General features: G+C 43.5%; 3 protein-coding genes across 4 annotated transcripts; 1 reads left to right on the top strand and 2 right to left on the bottom strand.

Moving 5' to 3' along the window:
* The first annotated feature begins 495 nt into the window (after window positions 1-495).
* Window positions 496-2939, top strand: LOC130691324 (pickpocket protein 28-like). The gene is made up of 11 exons (XM_057514250.2): window positions 496-684; window positions 758-967; window positions 1040-1196; window positions 1263-1420; window positions 1489-1603; window positions 1669-1742; window positions 1803-2002; window positions 2064-2123; window positions 2176-2359; window positions 2424-2515; window positions 2575-2939. The coding sequence occupies exons 1-11, from the start codon at window positions 560-562 to the stop codon at window positions 2790-2792; spliced, it is 1593 nt and encodes a 530-aa protein (XP_057370233.1). The 5' UTR covers window positions 496-559; the 3' UTR covers window positions 2793-2939.
* A 2329-nt stretch (window positions 2940-5268) lies between these two features.
* Window positions 5269-7961, bottom strand: LOC130691193 (beta-1,3-glucan-binding protein-like). 2 transcript variants are annotated; one of them, XM_057514098.1, is made up of 9 exons: window positions 7850-7961; window positions 7254-7758; window positions 7039-7173; window positions 6784-6911; window positions 6556-6702; window positions 6448-6493; window positions 6155-6365; window positions 5690-5769; window positions 5269-5604 (listed from the first exon to the last, which is right to left on the bottom strand). In XM_057514098.1, the coding sequence occupies exons 2-9, from the start codon at window positions 7466-7468 to the stop codon at window positions 5379-5381; spliced, it is 1188 nt and encodes a 395-aa protein (XP_057370081.1). In that variant the 5' UTR covers window positions 7469-7758; window positions 7850-7961; the 3' UTR covers window positions 5269-5378. The 2 variants fall into 2 exon arrangements, with proteins under 2 accessions (XP_057370081.1, XP_057370082.1); XM_057514099.2 differs by having other exon boundaries at window positions 7254-7755; window positions 7850-7949.
* A 234-nt stretch (window positions 7962-8195) lies between these two features.
* LOC130691319 (DE-cadherin-like) lies at window positions 8196-18230 on the bottom strand. The gene is made up of 10 exons (XM_057514243.2): window positions 17840-18230; window positions 17044-17316; window positions 14226-14347; window positions 13909-14136; window positions 13649-13786; window positions 13344-13544; window positions 11389-13230; window positions 9621-11279; window positions 9367-9547; window positions 8196-9301 (listed from the first exon to the last, which is right to left on the bottom strand). The coding sequence occupies exons 2-10, from the start codon at window positions 17111-17113 to the stop codon at window positions 9147-9149; spliced, it is 4596 nt and encodes a 1531-aa protein (XP_057370226.1). The 5' UTR covers window positions 17114-17316; window positions 17840-18230; the 3' UTR covers window positions 8196-9146.
* Window positions 18231-19117: the final 887 nt, after the last annotated feature.

The raw sequence follows: 19117 nt of genomic DNA, 5'->3' as shown, positions 1-19117 counted from the left end.
CTAAATGTGGAAATCTTCCTCAGCCAATGTCAATGACCAAAGACAGCTGAAAACGTTCGATTCGAGTGTTAATCAAAGGCCAGTCTACTACGAGGTCGTCGGAAAGACATACGATTATTGTTGTTCAAAGATGCAGTGTAATCTTCTTGCCTCAGGTAATAATATTGTTCCGCAAGCTGCTAAATACCAAGCAACATATTTCACCTTGAAAACCCTAAAAAAAGCATTCGTTATGTTCCTGTCTGGGTACATAAGACGATGACTTAACACAAATCATTTCTTTTCGTCAGAAGAACGTAAACCCTCAAGTGCACCATTAATTAAAACTCAATGGACCCTGCGTGATGTTCGTTTTAAAAGAAATGGCATAAAAGAAAAGGACGTACCAAAGTCATAAAAATAATGCTCTGAAGGATATACGCCTCTGGTGTTAAAACGAACCGGGGAAAAAGGCTGAAGTCACGGACTGCGGCCACGGTGATGCTACGTAGCTGTTATCGGCCAAAACGTTTTCAGTCGGTAGTCAACATTGTTCCTGTGAGGTGTGTAGAAGTCGATAATGCCGTCCCGACAGATCTCAATCCAAAGCCAAAAAGCGGGCAAAGCGGTGAAAGAGTTTTGCGACACAACTTCCATCCATGGACTGAAATACATCACAGAAGAAAAAAGCCATTGGCTGAAACGGTAAATATTAAACATCTTTTATACCGTTATTCAAATGTCTCTTTGTCATAAACTTACGTGCATATAACAACAGAGTCATGTGGATACTGGTATTCTTGGCTGGTATTTTCTTCTCCGGCTACTTTTGCTGGCAAATGTGGAATAAATGGGTAGATTCTCCTGTTCTCATGTCGCTTGATTCCAACCGCTATCCTCTCAAGAATATTCCCTTTCCAGCGGTTACTATATGCAGTGTCAATAAAGTTTCCAAGACGAAGTTGCTTCGAGTCATGGAAGACCCAAGGTCGTATATCATCATGGCCTACCCTCTCCTCCGGGGTGGCTTTCTTTAACTTATTCTTTATTTTCGTTAAAGGTACAAGAACATTTCTTACGATGTAATGCAGCAGACCTTGAGGTACATGACAAAACTAGACAGAGCCATCAAAAAAGAAAAAGAATTAAAAGATTTGAATGGATATTACAAGTCGTTAAACATTTCATCAACGGATTTATTTGACGTTCTTAAAAAGGTAATCCGCCTTGTGCTGAAACTTGGGTCTATCGTGTACAATGTCATTTTTTCCGTTCGTAAACAGTCCGCACCGTCGTGCAGAGACATGGTTATGGACTGCATTTGGCTTGGTGTTCCATCACCTTGCATCGAATACTTTTCTTTTCTCCCAACAGATGATGGAATTTGCTGCACTTTCAACGGGGCGAAATACGAAGACGCAGAGCTCGGCATCAAATCAAAGTAGAAGCAGTATTTGTTATTGTTAGTAGAATGGCAAAAGAACTTTGGTTATTCTCATTTTATTACAGTGAAAACAAAAAGCTGCATGTAGGTGGGAACGGATACCGGATGGGGCTCGCCTTGGTGTTGGATGCCGACATCGAAGACTACAGTGTTACCAACGGGAAATTCGACGGTTTCAAAGTATTTTTCCCTTAAAAAATATACAAATAAATATTCTAACAACGACTTACGAATGTGGGGGAAAGGTATTGGTTCACACTTCAGAAGAATTCCCGGATGTAGCGGATCGAGGCTTCGTTCTTGGACCTGGTTCCGAAACGTAACGGTTCCCTTAATATCGTAAGCAACCATAAAATAACAAACGGATAACATTGTATAGATTCGTCGGCGTAAAAGGAATTACAACATTCAATACGGAAGAAGTAGCAAAAGACGTAACACCATATCAACGACAGTGCCAAGTAGAAGGCGAGAAAAAGTTAAAGTATTTCCCACAATACAGTCGGTCAGCGTGTACTATCGAATGTGCCACACAGCTTATGCAAGAGCGATGCAAATGTAGGCCGTATTTTTTTAGAGGTGAGTTTTCTATAAGTATAACACTAGCCATAAAAGTTTAATGATTCTTTGATTACTTCAGCTGACAAAGGAACCAAACTGTGTGAACTGGCTTCATATTCTTGCATTTCTGATGCCTACGGTAATTAATTTAAACTATTTGTATTGTATTGCACTTCATTTCTTTTGTTCAGAGGATGTACGAGAAAGGGAAGATGAGTTCTGCAATTGCCTGCCCCCTTGCTCGGACGTATGGTACGATCCTGAAATTTCGTACGCCACATTCCCTGGACGTGGATTCAATTTAACCCGTACCTTCAAACGGCTAGTGGCTGGACGCAATCTCAGCTCAACGACAGATGGCACCGAATATTTCAAGTTTGATAGAAATTTTCTTTAATGAAAAACATGCCACCCAATACTGAACTCTCCGTTTCTACAGATCGAATGTTGCGGTGCTTCACGTCTACTATAAAGATAAGACTGGCGTACGATACAAGACTGACATTCGATTCGGGGTCGAAGATTTCATTTGTAATAACCTTTTAAATTTTTTATCCTGATGAAATAATCATTGGCATGTCTTTCAATAGCCGCCATGGGTGGTCTTTTGGGATTGGGCTTGGGCCTCAGCTTCATCAGTGTTTTTGAGCTGTTTTATTTCCTCTGCCTGCGATGGGTTTTCCCTTCATCCAAAAGATTATTCCGGAGGAGATCCGAAGAAGTTGATTGCCAAACCCTGCCACCAAGCAACAAGAACAACATATGGTCTTCAACAACGACCATCGGGACGACCGTGTCAGTCTCATAAATGAAACGACTTGTACTCGTTCGGGTCATGCCATCTTCTGTGACCGTTCCTTTATTCTTATCAACGACATCCCCTTTGCTTTGGAGACTATTAAATATGCTTGGAAAAATATACAAATAAGCGGGTATCCTTGTAACATTTGATAGCAACTGCAACTACAAATATTACGCATGAAGAAGTATACTTGTAGGAACACCCACGACTTGTTATTGGAAACCGTGACGCAATAAAACACGACCCGCTGGAGAAACGAATATTTATGGTTTTAAATGAAGTATTCATTTCAGTTGTGTAATGATCGGATCTCTTCTTGATCTTCTTTTTATGTTTTGTTTACCCTTATACTGCAGCCAAGGTTAAGACAAATGTATTATGCGAGACGGACTTAGGATTATCACGTACATCGTAAACTTATTGCGTCCCTTCCTTCAATCAATCGAGCGAAAGCTATGCACTGGGTGAACTGTGAGCATAGAGAAAACTCAACTACTGTCGGCAAGAGAAAGTACGGGGAATTTCCATGCATTTCAATGCGGTGGGAATGTGCCAAAATCGTGAAAAGAAAATGCATTGTAAGCATATTCATCAACTTGTCGGTTTTGATTACATTGGGCAGATGTGCGTAATCGTATCGCTGTGGCAGCTAATATGAGTTTTGGCAACTTGTTTGCGTCGACAGTTAGCTTTTCAAGCAGGTGTGTTGCAAGATGTTTCCTTCGTGTAACGTATCGTGCAACAATGCTTCAATCTCTCTTTAGGTTGTCAAGTTCCCGAGCCGTAGCGATGCACTAGGTAGACAAACAATAACATTCTTAATTCGAAAACGATGAGAAAGCTATGAGGTGAATACAATTGAAAAGTGATTGCCATTTAATGGCATCGTGACTGTTGCAACATTCTGAAACAAAATAAAAAAGAGTCATACAGCCGGAATCGTGGATTGTTCGATTAGATCCTATTAAGGCCCATAACGGAAATGGGTTATCGCATAAGACCTTGTGGGAAGCACAACACAAATGATTTGATACTTAGAGTATTCATCGACTATGATTGTGTGTAGATCAACATCAGGCTGGCCTAGCAACAGTGTGAGAGATATAACGTATTTGCATAGACCACGTAGTGAAACGGCCTCCAGATTTTGATGTTATGAAACAGGTTTTTGTAGAGAAATAATTGGAGGTTTGATTTCGATTTGCTTAACGATATAAAACAATGTACGTGTTCAATGAAGAGTAGAGCTCATTAGTTTGTTGCCTACTTGTCGACCTTGGCAAAATAAAATAATCATTTGCATGATAGGTTCGGGTATGTCGATTTCTCCGGGCCATGAACCAAAACAATTTTTAACATAGCTTTTGCAAACAAGATATTCGGTTCACGTTGCCCAATAAAAGAAACGGGAGATAAAAAAAAACAAAAAAACATACCTGACCGGATTCAACCATTGGGAGGAATTTTGGCGTGTATGTCAACAAACGCCGCAAGTAAAATCACAAGGAATTAACAGCCTGCATCCAAGCGGACACGGCTGGGTTAGCAATATGGACTTGGAACGTCCTGAAAAGGTAATGGGTAAATGGAAATGACGGAAAATAATGATAATCCGCGTATATGCGCAATACGTCCTCCACTTTAATTGACGTTGCAATTCACGCCGTACATGGAAAATGTGCAATTGTAATGAAATCCTTCCCCAAAGCGATCGACGATTAAGGTTTTCTGCTGTGCAAAAAACCTATGACGAACCTATAGACATTCAGTCAACGACAAAAATCGGTTTTAATTGACCTAACGTGATTGAAGTGGTACGTGATTTCAAGACAGTCGGTATTTAAATTCGTTCTCGCTTTAACTTTCACGCGATAACAATGTGCTGCCACCTTGACTTATTTAAACAGTTGACAGTCATGTTGAAAAATGAGTTTGCTTTTAAATGAATAGCAACTGGCTCAACTTGGCTATCACTTTCACTACAGGGAATAACTCATGAGCATTGGATTCCCCGCGCGTCCCTTTTGCAACAACATCTGATGCAAGCAGAGAAATGAATTTCGTGATTTACGTGGAGAAATTCAGTTGATAAATTGATCGTACACATGTACCAATTGGCAACATATTACGCGATGAAGCTTCGTGTCACCTTGCTGGAAATCCCCATGTATTTTCGCCCAACCGCACGATGTGCGATGTTTATCGTACACAACTCGTTTTTGCTGCCGAAAATAGCAAAGTATGTGCACGAAAGTTTTAAGGGGAAAACCCAACTTCCTTGATGTATCTACAAATTTTCTCAGAAAAAGTTCATTGGCTGGCCTGGACTGCTATCACCTGGGTTGCTCACGCTGTAGCAATGCGAGGACAGTGCGGAACTGAATAAAGAATAATTTTTTCCATTTTTGATTCGCATCAGTTTTGAATGACAATTATAAATGCCGTGTGACTAATAACATAGAATAAAAACTCCAAAAATTCGTTTTTAGTTCAATCATTTTATTTGTACTAAAAAAAGGAACTTAACGAAAACAATCACGTTGCAGAGGCACGTATCTTTTTGGTAAACTTTTTCGTCCATCGGACTATCGTTCAAGGATAAACGGGTGAACGTTCTGCATCGGCAATGAAGTTGTTAGCCAAACTCCTTTGATACCAGTACCAGTCGATCGTGTCGTAGGGATCGTATTCGTAAACCCGTATATAGTCCACCTGGAGCGCATTAGTTGGATCATCGCCTCGATGAAGGTTCCACGTTGGAAGCCATTCGTGTCGCTTCTCCCAAAATGGTAGCATTTGCTGCTTTGTCCTTGTCGACCTTAATTGTGTTCCAATTCATTTTGTCAAAGATCAACTGGGTTACAACAAGCATTCGGTGTGAAAGTACAGGGGCAGGGCCTTACCACGGCTTTGGAAACGGACGGTTGATACATCCATCGGGAAAGAAGTTGCCGCCCACTGCCACGTTGAGAATGAAGTGAAACTATAATTTCCAATAAAAGATTAGCATAATGTGATGCATATGACTGCGAGTGGTATTTCACTTGGGTGGTATTTACAACTTCACGCTTTTCCCATAAAATGTAATCGAGAAATCGTCTCAGCCAATCGGCCACCTTGGCGGGTGTGCGTACCTTGCTTCACTTCAGATACAATCCGTTTAAAATCAATTATGTCTGTCGGTCGCACAAGCTGCCTTTCTTTTTGCTCTATTTTTATCAACTTTCTATTTCTAGTGGTTCAATGTTAACGGCTTTTAGGTAGCGTGACAAAGCAATCAAAGGTACTTGGTACTGCTAAAGTTCAGGACACCTGGCTCTTCTTAATCTAAACTCGATATGTAAATTATAAAAACAATTGTTTTTTACCGGGTAGTCAAATGGCGTCATGGTTGTACCGTTGCCCCAGATGTTGGGTCCACCAGGATCTTGGTATAATTGGCCCACCTCCCAGAAACCTCCGTCCGGCGGAGTAATTTCACCAATCAAAATGCCGTCCACATAGAAACGGATCGATTGCGGTAGCCGTTGTAGTCCGAAAATGTGGAAATCCGATGCAAAATCGCCTTCCTCCAATACCCTAACGGAATTGTTACATAACACGTGAATGCTAAAAAAACCTTAAGAGCCAACATAAATTTTAAGAAATGGGGTTGGCTTACGCTTCGTAATGAGTAGGTCTCCAAATATTGTGTTTCGAGTCAGTACCTGCAAAAAATCATGCATCGTCAAACCGTTTACTGTTCTTTAATTGGCTTGCTAATTGGTACCGAAATGAAGAGTGGAGCCCATGATGGTGTTTCCCATTTGTTTGTTTCCACACGTGAAATCGTTATTGGCTCGAATTTCGACAATGTCGATTTCGCCAGAGCGTGGCCATGGACCGAAGCGATTTTCAGTTGGCATCATCCACATGGCTTCACTCCGAAAAAAGGCAAAAACAATAGTGCGATTTTTGTACACACCAATGACGCAACAACGAAAAGTAGAAAACACACCTGGCCAAATCCAATCGCCGCGGGGCATTTTAGCGCGTATCTCGACCGTGCCGTAAGTAAAGCTGAACGAATTAATAGTGCGCATCCGGGCAGATTGAATAGGGTTGATTATGTCTTCCCCGGCCGTTCTGATGATGGATGGTTGGATTGACGATGAAGAGAAAACCGTATGTAGAGGCGTGCACATGAATAATGTTTGGAAAATATATTTGAAAAAAAAAAAACAAAAAAATAAACAAAAATGTGCGCACATACGCGACACATCCGCCGTTGTAGTTGACGTTGCACCCTTCCGGCCAGAGATCCAGCGTGCCATTGTAAAGGAAGTCCTGACCAAAACGATCGGCTGTCAGAGTGGGCCTGATGTGCAAGACACCATCCCGAACATAACTTACAGAAAAAAAAAAAAACAGAAATTAACATAAAGCGTTGAACGTAAAAATTGGTGAAAAAACAATTGCGGCTCGTACCTGTTTTCCGGCCTATCGGTATAATATTCAAATTCGTTGTTACCGCCCCTCCATGCGGTGATAATGTGCTGCCACCGAGATGTGTTCAAAAAATCAAATTCTTCCTGAAAGATGAGCCGCCCTCGCAGATGATAAAATTGACTCCAGGTGGCTTTCACTTTGTTGTGAAGTGCCAACAGTAACCACACAATCACGATCGCTTCCTTTCCCTTCATTTCTGTCACGCCGGTCGTCACGCAACCGTTTCCACCACCCTTTTTGTTTTTTAAGTTTTTGCCAGTTGCGCGCGCTTTGCACTTGTCCGCCTTTCGGTTGGTCACTCACTGAATCTCAAAATGCAACTGATATGCGACAAAGCCATACGCGACCCGCGTCTTTTTATACGAATGCTAAGAGGCGGATACAACTCATTCTGGTCGCGTTGACGGGATATCCTTATGGTATTACTGGCTATTTCTCGTGACGTGCCGGCGTGCTTTCAGGAATCACCAACAGCGATGGTCTTCTTCAGTTTAACCGGCCACGCAAAAAAAAAAAAAAAAAATACAACAAATAAACTATTTCATATTCAGTACACAAAATGAATAATAATTTACCGGTATCACGTCCGCTTGCCGTTGGGCCTTCAACTCGCGCACTATCGAATCGGATGAGGATTGTGTGATGAATTGGAGGTACAAAAAGAAGCGACTGAATGAGCGGAAGCTCCGCGCTAAAATGTTATCACAACCATCAGATCTCGTGTTATTTTGAAGAATCGTTTTTTTATTTATTTCTTTTTTTTTGGCTGTTTCTACCCACGAAACATAAATGAAAGTGGACTTTCACCCTCGTCAAGTCTGTGACCCACTTAAATTGCACGCCTTTTACTTGAAAAAAAAATAATAAAAAGGGTCGACGAACAGTGCACAATGAAATGCAATGGAGCAAACACTTTGGTTCTTTTTCAACACCACGATTTTTTATTTTATTTCTGCATTTTTTTTTCCGCAAATAGATACAAGAAAATTGGCATAACGTTCGACAAATGTCGAATGGATTTTTTTGTTTGTGTCTTCACGAACAAGAAAATGCGCGCGAGTATACGAAAAAATCATGTGCAGGTGAAAGGCACTCAAAGGGCATCTGGTTGTGTGTTGTGTGAAAAAACTTGTGTAAAGATAACAAAACGAATCAATTAGTTAAAGACCGTGAAAAAAAAAGAACACGTTTTCAATCAAAAAAGATTATTAAAGTGAAATGGCGACAGACAAACATTGGCATTTGCTCGAGAAGGGAGAGAAAACAAAAATCATTCTGTATTACAATTGGGAAGAGTTGTGGAGGGGGGCAGCGCGGTGTACCAATCTGATGACTAGCTGTATTAACATACAGGCTACTGTATAACTCCAAAAAATGTTACTATTATTTTTTTTTTCTTCCTCTTGACGGCGAGGCACGAATCAATTTAAACTCTTTGTTCCAGACGCATTTAGAAAATTCTATACAAGTCATATTCAAGAAAGACTTTCTTTCGAGGGAGAGAGAGAGGGGGGAGGGGAATTGATGGTCATTACGGACGAGCATCAAAACGGTCACATCCGTCCAGACAAACAACAAAATCCAACAACAGTGCCAACACACGAGCTGTGAGATCACACAACGTCTTGTACAACGCACCGAATAATTAAGAAAAAAACAAACACAAATGTTGCATAGCATCCGCTTTTGTGACTGCCGGGCAGTTTGGTCCTCTCTTGTTGGATTTAACGCATTTTGTCATTGGATTAATTGTCATCTTTTCTTTTTCTTTTTCCTATTTCGATTTTTTTTTAATATAAAAGAGACTGGAATTGGGGGGGATGGAAAAAAAAGTTGCCTCGTTAAGCTCTTTTTTTTTAATATAAAGTAGAATCAGCACCAAGACTCGCTGCCCGATTGGCCGCCTTGTTGTCCGTCCTCTCCGTCTTCGCTTTCGCTAGAATGATCGCCGTACATATCGGCCAATTTCTTAAAACGCGGACCAAAGTCCGACAAGCACTCGAAATCTAAATCGCCGTCGTCCGTTCCTATTTAGAAGAAAATGAGTTCATTAATATCTTTGCTGCTAAGTCATGAAAATAATTATGCATACCCGAAGCCAACGAGGAAAGGGAACCCATAGAATTTCCATCTCCTTCATATGCGTAATGACGTAAATCGTCATAGGCCAAGCCGTCGGGATCGCGATCAACACGCCCTTTATTGTCGTCCAAAAATTGGCTAATGTCTGGCACTTGTCCAGGAGCTGCGCGTTTCGGCCTCAAATCTTCGTCCTGGAATTGATAAAAACAGCAATACAATTAATCCAATTAACATTTTCAATGAAAGAAGAAAGCCAAACCATACCTTGAGCAACTTGCCATAGTCGTCGCTGCGACCAATGAGCGGTTTACCATCTGGCGTCATCCGCAAAACGGACAAATCGTAGCCGGTCATGTCTCCTTCGCCGCCACCTTCATCAGAATAGTTGATGATGTTTTCACGGATGTCGTCGTGGAAATCTTTGGGCTTGTCTTTGCGGTTTCGTCGCCGGTACGCCACAAACACCAGGATGAGAATCATCAAGACTAAAAGGCTAACAAGTAAGGCGATAATCAATTCCCAGCCAAAGCCGCCCGTTTGGACGGGCAAGACTACGCCGGCGCACGAAGGTGTAGCGTTTCTGAAATATCCAGGATCGTAGAGGTTGTAAGTGAGGCCATTGAAGGTCAAGTTTTGAATGCAACCGGAGTAACCAATATCGGTGGGAATGGAGCCCCAATTGAGAGCTAACCGAAGTTTCTGGAGGTCGGCAGTGATGCCGCCCACTTGAAGAGGTCCGTTGACGTTGAGGTATTCATTAGAACCAACCAAACCAGAGGAAGCTGAACAGTACGGCTGTCCATCACTGCACTGGCCCAGTCTCATTTGGACGGATCGCTGATTCCAGCTAATTTCCAGGTCGTGGGCTTTGCCGTCCACCAAGTTACGCGAACGGTCAGGCAATTCAAGACGTTTCGTCCCAGAGCCGAGGTCGAGGTAGAGAACAGGAGAACCTTCTCGGAGCTCAAGAGCCAAGAAATCAGATACGCTCGTATCAGGTGGTACAGCAGTCGGCCCAGAGTAAAGTATGAGCCCGTTGCCCGTCTGGGCGATCAAAGTCAGAGACAGGTAACCGGAGGCGCAGGTTGGAAGAGGATCGTACCAGGCCCAACCAGTTCCACCGAAAGAAACATCGAGTCCTTCGCATCTCGGTCCCTGGAATCCGTCGGGGCAGCGACAAGGGCGCGAAGCGTCTCCAGTGCATGTTCCACCATTGAGACACGAGGTAGCCGAACAAGACGAGGACGAAAGGTACTCGTCGGCCAAGCAGACGCATTCCGGGACAATTCGAGCGTCGACACCGACGAAAGTGGACGTATTGGTGGCCACGCGGTAGGGCTGTTGGTCTGAGATGACCAGTCGATTAGAGCAGCTACCTTCGGAGCAGACGGGATTCTTCTCATACAGACACTCATCAATGCCAAACATGAGAACTTCAGCGTCCAGCAAACGCTCCAATTCGGCTTGATGGGCGGCCGTCAAGCCATTGAGCTTCACCGGGTCGTAATAAGGAGAACCGTGAGCGGAATACCGGACATCGACGCTGTGGTTGCGTGAAGGCGAGCTGCTCATGACCGTAAAGACATCGACGTTCTCTTCTAGGGCGCCAACGTATTCAGCCACCTTCTGGCGCAGCAGGTCCTTCTTGCTGGGTGTGTCTTTAATGAATTCTTCCTGGTCAACGCCGCTCAACCGGATCGAACCGGAACGCCGGACCGCCTCCTCGGTAATCTCTTGGACCGTGACGGTAACCGTGGCGTCAGCTTCCTCCTGACGCACATTGTCGCGTACGTGGAATTTGAGTGGGTAGACGCCGGGTGGCGTGCGGGTACGCATCGTGATGAAACCACCGAATGCCGTGACTGTGAAATACGGAGGCGGAATAGCGTTGGACGACCAGGCAAATGTTTTGTCCGGCAAATCCTGTAACGTGTTGAAAAACCAAAAATATTATTTATTGCCTATTTTTTTTTTTCTTTCTTTCACAACAAAGAAAACTGTGTTCGACACACGGTCAGAATAACGGACTTACCCAATCATCGGCATCCTGGACAAAGACTCGACCGATTTCCGTATCGGGCAGCGAGTTACGATAATTGTAGACGAGGATAGAACTGGAACCGTCAGACATGGGGTTGTCGTTTTCGTCTCCAATCACTACCGTCAGTGTCGACGTGGCGGTCAAGGAAGCCGGCTGGCCGCTGTCACTAATGACAATCGGCACGGCATATTCCTTCCGTTCTTCACGATCAAACGTTCTCGTGGCCATCAACGACCAGGAAGAAGTTGGGGATCCCTCAATACGGAAAGCCGTTTTGACAACGTCTTCGGCCGTATCGGCCATTTTCATGGTGAAGGGAGGGCCGTTCTTCGGTTCGTCGTAGTCACTGGCATTCAGCTGGACGATCCGTCCTTGTGGTTGATTTTCACGCCAGACAACACGGGTCATGTCCAGGAAGGGAGCGTTGTCGTTGATATCGTCCAAGAAAACGACAACTTCCAACGTGTTTTCCAAGCGGACGCCATCTAATTCATCTTGAGCAACGACGAAGACAGACCAGTCTCGACGGCCGGCAGGCAAATCGCGATCCAATGGACGAACGATGGACAGCTCTCCCAACTGATTGATTTGAAACGAATCGGCATGAGACCCGCTGAGCGTGTAGGTGATTTTCATGGGCCCCTCGGCCGTTAGTGGGTCGTAATCAGGGTCAGTGGCGTTCACGCGGACGATGGGCCCATTGGGCACAGTGTTCTCAACAATGCCGTATTTATGCTCCGGATTGTTGTTCATGAATTGCGGTTTGTTGTCGTTGACGTTAATAATCTTGACGTTAACCTTGGTGGTGGCCTTTTGTTTGCCATCGTCCACTTCGACAATCAAATCGTAGCTCTTCGTTGTCTCGTAGTCGAGCGGTTGCTGGACTTTGAGTAGACCCGTTTGCGCTTCGATGGAGAAGACTAGTCCAGCGTTGCCGCTGACGATATCGTAAGTCAGCTGAGACTCCGTGTCGTTATCCAACGCTGTCAATTCGCTGACTTTGGCTCCGATGTCGGCGTTCTCAGCGATTTCGGCAAAGTACTCGGATTGCGGGAAGAAAGGCGCGTTATCGTTGACGTCAGCCACTTCGATCTGGAACCTCTTGGCGCTCTGATTGGGCAATCCGTCCAACGTCAAGGCCGACTCTCTGCCATCGTAGGCAACGACAGTCAACGGATATGATTTGCGCTCTTCACGATCCAGTTTAACTTTGGTGCGGATGTCGCCCGTGTTGCGATCGATTTCGAATTTATCCTTAAAATCGCGCAGCTCGTACCTCACCCAATTGTTGGGGTAGGTGGCGTCTCTGTCAGTGGCTTGCACTTTCAGCACAAACGTATTGGCTACCGAATTCTCCAGCACGCTGCCACCGTCGACGGCCATGAAAGTCGGGATTTCGTCATTTACGTCCTCGACGCTGACGGTGAGCACAGTTTCAGCGGCCACGCCAGCCTCGTTTTTGACGCGGACAGTCAGGATGTATTGCGTGACTTTTTCGTAGTCGAGCGCTTTTGCTGCGTGAATATCGACCGAATTGCCGCGTTCGTTGATACGGAATGTTTCATCGCTATTGGTCTGTTCCGTTTGTCCCTTGACCAGCTCGAAGTAGAGATCGGGTGCGGCAATATTGGAATGGGCAGCTAGCGTGGCGATCGGGGTCTTGTACGACGTGTAGTTTTCCGGCAAACTCACCGGTTCAGGTATATCAGTGAAAAATGGCGGCTTGATTTTTGAAGAAGCCACGTTAATCATGACTCGGACTCGAGAACTCATCGGTTCCGATCCGTTGTCACGAGCTACGGCCATCAACGCAAACTTGTAGCCTTCGTTTTGCTGCAAACGACACGAGAAGATCAAATAAAACAAATGAATGGTGGTCATAAACATAAAAAACGAAAAAAAAAAACATTTGAAATGGATCGCCTTTTTCTTTTTTTTTTACATACCGTGATTTTCTTTTTCAGATGAATAGCTCCAGTGGATTTATCGAGGTCAAAATAGTCGGCATCTGGCCCGGATCCGGCATCCCATCCGTATGAAATGCGGGCGTTTTCGCCCGCGTCCACATCAGTGGCGGCTATACGCATGACCAGCTTGTTAATTTCCAAATCACGCGGAACCGATTCATCATAAGCCGATTTGTCAAACTGTCGGCGACAAATAAAAAACAAAACAATTTTAAATGTTTAGCCAAATAGCCCAAACAAACGTTATTTTATGTTTCGTTATTTTTAAGACGCATAATTCATACCATGGGGGCATTATCGTTAATATCTCCTATAGTCACGTTGAAAGTACAAATGGCCTCGAGCGGCGGAGTGCCTCTGTCTGTGGCTTTGACTGTGACGTAGGCAATTTTCTCTCGGGCCGGCTCGTCTCGATCGAACGACTAAGCAAAAATTAATCAATCGAAAAATAATGTTACATGACTGAAAAACAAAAAAAAAGAGAAAAGCAAAAAGAAATCGTGGCAATTTTCATTCGTTTGTTCCTTCTTTCTTTCTTTTTTACCTTGCTGCTCCGAATGCTACCCGTAACGGGATCGACTTCGAATTCTTTTTCCGATCCAGCACGCAAGATGGTAAAAAAGATATCACCAGCCGAATCGGTGTCGTTGTCGTACGCTTTGACTTCGGAGACAACCGTTCCAGGTGGTTTGCCTTCTTCCAAAGCGGCAGATTCGCATTTGTAGAAAACGGGTCGGTACTTGTTCTCCACGCGCTTATTAGCGTTCGATCGCTGTTAAGGTAATTGAATTAAAAAAAAAAAAAAACAATGCAATGATCGAATGCAGATGAATTTAGGATACAAAGAGAGAGAGAACTTACAGGAGACCCTGTTCGCTCCAATTCCTGTTGACTGGGTGTTACAAAGGTATCCGTCACGCGGTTACTTCGACCGCCGCCAGTCGCTTGCCTCACAGTCACGTGATGCGACTCGTTGGAACCATCTGCATGACCAATAAGAAGAAAAAGAAAAAAAAAACACATTTTTGTCAAGAAAACTAGGAATGGCATCTCGTAAAAATTTCAAAAAAAAAATTTTTTTGTGTGTTGTTGTCCTCATTTAAATTTATGAACCAATGAATTTCGCGGACACACAGCGCCGGAATCACGCTCCAGTCAACTCTCCCCCAACCGTACACCATTAAGTCCATTGCGGTGGGAACGCCAAAATGCAATTAAAACAAAAACAAAAAGCGACGACAAACTCGATAAACATTCCCCCCCCCCCCTTTCCTTTCAAACATTTGGACCTACAAGTGTAATCCCATTAAGCAACAGGAGAAATGAAAAGTTTATTAAACGAACAAAAGGGGGGAAATGTCTCCCCAATGTTACACGTCGAATAAGTTCATCACGAAGCCTATTTTGTTTTCTATTTTACTATCACTAAAGCCTACGGGCTCTTTTAAACTAAAAGTGGCGTGGGAAGAGAGCACTGTTAGGTGAACCGACCAAAAAAGAACACCACTTTTCCTGCTATTTTTTCCCCATTTTATTGCACAGAGAAAAGGTATTCATCCGTTAGAGGAAACGGCAATGCACACCGGTAATTTTCTCATTGAACAACCTGAAAAAAAGAAGAAACAAGGAAGGGGGGGAGAATAAACTACCAATCAAACTGATGATGGATTAAGAGAATAACACCCATCAACATCCTCCCTGAATGCAAACGGGAATCAAAACACTTCACGTTATTCTCTACCGCTTACAATATCGATGAGCGATAATGTAAACCTTTGAAAACATCCCCCTCTCCATTTTTTCTTTCTTTCTTCTTAACAACAGCTGTATAGAAATGATATTACACGGAAATAATCACATTATCTTCGGTCAAATGCCAATGAACTCGGCACAGTACCTTGACAATAATGGTTACCTATTCGAGGGGAAACTCGCACCCCCAAAACACGAAATCAGGGTCCGTATTCAAAAGAGAGGGAGAGAAAGAAGGAGAGCTGTGTTAGCCCTGACGAATGGGGTCAACACCGTAAGGATCGTTTAGAGGGGGCGTGAAGCCGTTCAAGCGGGGTCTATTTTAACCGGTTGACCGGCACCACAAAGCCCCCTATAACAGCAGCAAAACAGCATACAAAAAAACCTCCTCCCCCTTCATTTTTCATGTTTTCACTAGGGGTGCAAGAGTGAAAGAAAATAAAATTTGTGAAAGATTTTTTTTCTTCTTTCCTTCTCTACGAGTCATTAAAAAGCATAGAGTAAAAAGCCGTACGACTACGACTGCCATCTGGACTTGGGATCGAGTTACAGCCGCTAACATTTTAACACACACACAAAAGTGGTGGAAAAATCATATTTCAAACATGGCTCCCTCTTGAATCTGGCTAACCAAAATATACGACCAACTAGTTTTCTTTCTTTTTCTTTTCTATTTTTTTTTTTTTTTTGACAGATGAAAAAAAATTTTAGTCCCGCAGATAATGTTAAGATTGCGTGCCGACTGGACGTTACTAGAGCTCAAGGTCGTCATGGCAACAACTCCAAAGTCACAACAGCTTATCGCTTCCGAATAACACAACACGCCATCTTGTTGGCCGACTAGAGAGTTTCGGAGGGGGGGAACAATGGCCGGAAGGGTTTGTCCCGCATGTTTGAACGAGGGAGGGGGGGGGGGGGGGGGGGATTTGGATAAACATGGAACGACTGTACAAACTCCAAAATTCAAACGAAAATAAAAAGTGCATCACCGGATAGCCGAAAAGAAAGTAAAACTCCCTAACTTTTATTAATTTGTAAATACCCTAAAGCAAGAATTGCACACCTGTGCAAACTTTTCATTTCCTTGGTGACGTACGAAAAGTTTCACAAAAAAAATAAGGAAACAGTCGATTGAAATTCAAGCAGCAACAACACAAAAAAAAAAAGAGTTCATTAGCATATGGTCGAGGTGAAGCCAAGATGGCGGTGCACGCCAAGAACTTCGAGTCACCCCTTGGGAGAATGTACCTGAAAGGTAGCAAGACGAATGGAGGTCGCCCGGAGCGCTGTTTCGAAAAAAAGAGGGTCGGAGAGCCAGAGCTACCTGTGGCGCCCTATTCTTCTTTTGTTTCTCCAACTTTTTTTTTTCTCGGTTTGAAGAAAAAAATAACGGCCATCTTTGAAAACATTTTCTCTAGTCGTGAAATAGGCGTACATACCAGAAAAAGAAAATAAAACCACGCGATCAAAAGGACCAATTTTTTTCCCCTTAAATATAGGAATTCAATCGTTTCCCTTCAGGGTTTACTAGAATTTTTTAGTTCATGTTTGGTACTTTGCTTGGACATGTTTTTTTTTTTTTCATTCCGTTTGACCAGCCATTGGCGTAGCCTCGAGGCAAGCAGGTGGTAGACCGAGAAAAGGTGGAGTGTACTCTGAAGAAAGGGGGACAACAAAAGGCCTATGTTGGGATGACAAAACTCTTTCTTTCTCTCCCTCATTCCATATTTCCCGATGGATTATCCAAGAGCTTTTTATTTTTCCAGTGCGACAGCCCTTGAGTATCAAACAGATAACGAAATTCAATAGAAAACGTATTTTCCCCTATTTGTGTGTTGAGGGGAGAGAGAGAGGTTGAACGAGGTCGAATCCTTGACCCAAAGTGTTGGCACCATGTAATGATTCAAAAAAACAACAAGACACTTACCGGCCAAAACGTTTGAAATCAACAGCAGCAGCGCCACCGCCGTCACTGAACAACAACGCATTTTCTTCATGTCAAAACGATAGTAATCACAGTCACGATAATTCGACCCGCCTCGTTGATAATCAACACACTTTTTTTTTCTCCGTTTCTTTTATAGTCGACACACGCACACACCAGGTAGTGAACGAAGTCGTGGGCACTGTCTCAGTACGAAAAGGATGGCTCAATAATCCGTGCCATACGGTCCGGTCGATGGCGATAACGGCCTCATATCTAATTTCAAAGGACAAAAATTAGGAAATTTCATTTTTTTTTTGTTGGTATTATTATAGCAGGCCACTCTTGTTGAACAGAAAAGAAAAAAAATCTTTTGGCTACAATTTTTCGAGTATGTGACAGCCATTCCGTCACGGTTGCCTTTTCTAGAGAGAAAAAAAACGGCGTCGCCCAGGTAGCTTCAACCACAGCAGCGTGACTTGCATACACTACACCACAGCAATCCGTTAAAGGAGGGAGGGTACAGGTATGCCCAGTGCACCGAGTTTTCAACCCACGCCTTTTTAGCCCACACACCTGTTGTAGGCCACCAACAATTCTTTTTTTTTTTTTCGCCATACTTTCGTGACGTCATCCTCCTAATTGGCTTTTGATTCGCCCATGTCTCTCACGACAATATCAAATAACTTTTCTTCCAAGAAAAGGGTACCCTCAACCAGAGAAAGGAAATGGCAACCTCTCACTACGAATTTTTTTTTTCCCTCAAAAGAATATTTGAAAATAAATTCTTTTCGATTACCTGTTGCGTCTGAAATCGAACGCAGCCGCCGGCTTAATATTGTCAGTTTCCAGGTAGGGATAAACTTATAGGAAACGTGGGCATCAGCCACAAACTGAATTCCAACTGGGGTAACTGAAGACACACACACACTCAATGAAACACAATCAAATATCCCACGCGGAAAAAAAAAAGATGGCGATAGCCTGATAATCCGGAAATGCGATGTTCTATGGGGTGGACAAGCGGAGAATCGCACACACACACCCCTCGAGACTTAAATGCAAAGGTATTTTTCTCTTTCTCTCTCTCCTCAGTGTCTCTTTCTGGTTTAAAAAAAAGGTGGAGAGAGACCCGACACATGAACACACGACCGATCTCTAGCTGCTCTCGGCTTCGTACTAAACTGGTATGAGGAAGACGGCTGGCGCCACTGCAGAGCTCTTTCTAATGGCTGACTAACGCCAGAGGGCATTGGCCACCTAGCGGCGCCAATTCGATGACGTGTAGAGAGTCTCTTCTTCTGAGTTCTGGCAATTCAGAATTCGATTCTTTTTTGTCCGTTACGGCTTCTTTATTTTATTTTTTCTTGATATTTTTCCAACACCCAGTACAACGCAGTCACGCGAAAGCTAAACAAAACACTCGCACGTCTTTGAAACGATGAATAATCAACATTACAACACTGCATGCACGTTGGCTGTGAGTTCGTGACGGCCATCAAAGTCATTGGATTTTTTTTTTTGGTTTTTAGGCTACCGGTTTTCCTTTTTGCACTGGCCTCCCAACTGGTGGGAGGGAATAGATGACAACAAATGCTTTAATAGCTAATGAACTGCGTGATGGTCCCTCTCTAGGAATACCCACCGGGTGATGGCGTGTGCTCACGCTTATAGGGAGACTGTAGCACCTCCTCATAATTATACACACAAGCATATTCTCACTATTTACAATCAAAAGTACTGCCATTAACCAACACATACAATGATGGAAATATTTTGGGTCCGCCTGTCTCCATTGCCAAATTTAGACACGCTCAATTAATTTGCATATCAAAACGGTAGTCAAGCGGAAACATTTCATTGGTGAATCACAGGAGAAATTTGTGTGTGTCGAAAAAGAAAAAAAGATAAGTCTGTGTTATGGGGGCGGTGCGGTGGTGCAACCCGTTTCCGGTCAAAACCATGGGATGACGTCACCCTCACGATTGAGCGGAAAATGTTTGCGGGAGATGTACGCTTACATCTATGATTGAGAACTGAAGCTAAGACATTAGTCACCAAAACATGTTTGAGTTGT

This window comes from Daphnia carinata, chromosome 1 (assembly GCF_022539665.2).
Source record: "Daphnia carinata strain CSIRO-1 chromosome 1, CSIRO_AGI_Dcar_HiC_V3, whole genome shotgun sequence".
NCBI lineage: Eukaryota > Metazoa > Arthropoda > Branchiopoda > Diplostraca > Daphniidae > Daphnia > Daphnia carinata.
The sequence above is the reverse complement of the archived record's forward strand: the minus strand, read 5'-3'. Positions and strand labels throughout refer to the sequence as shown.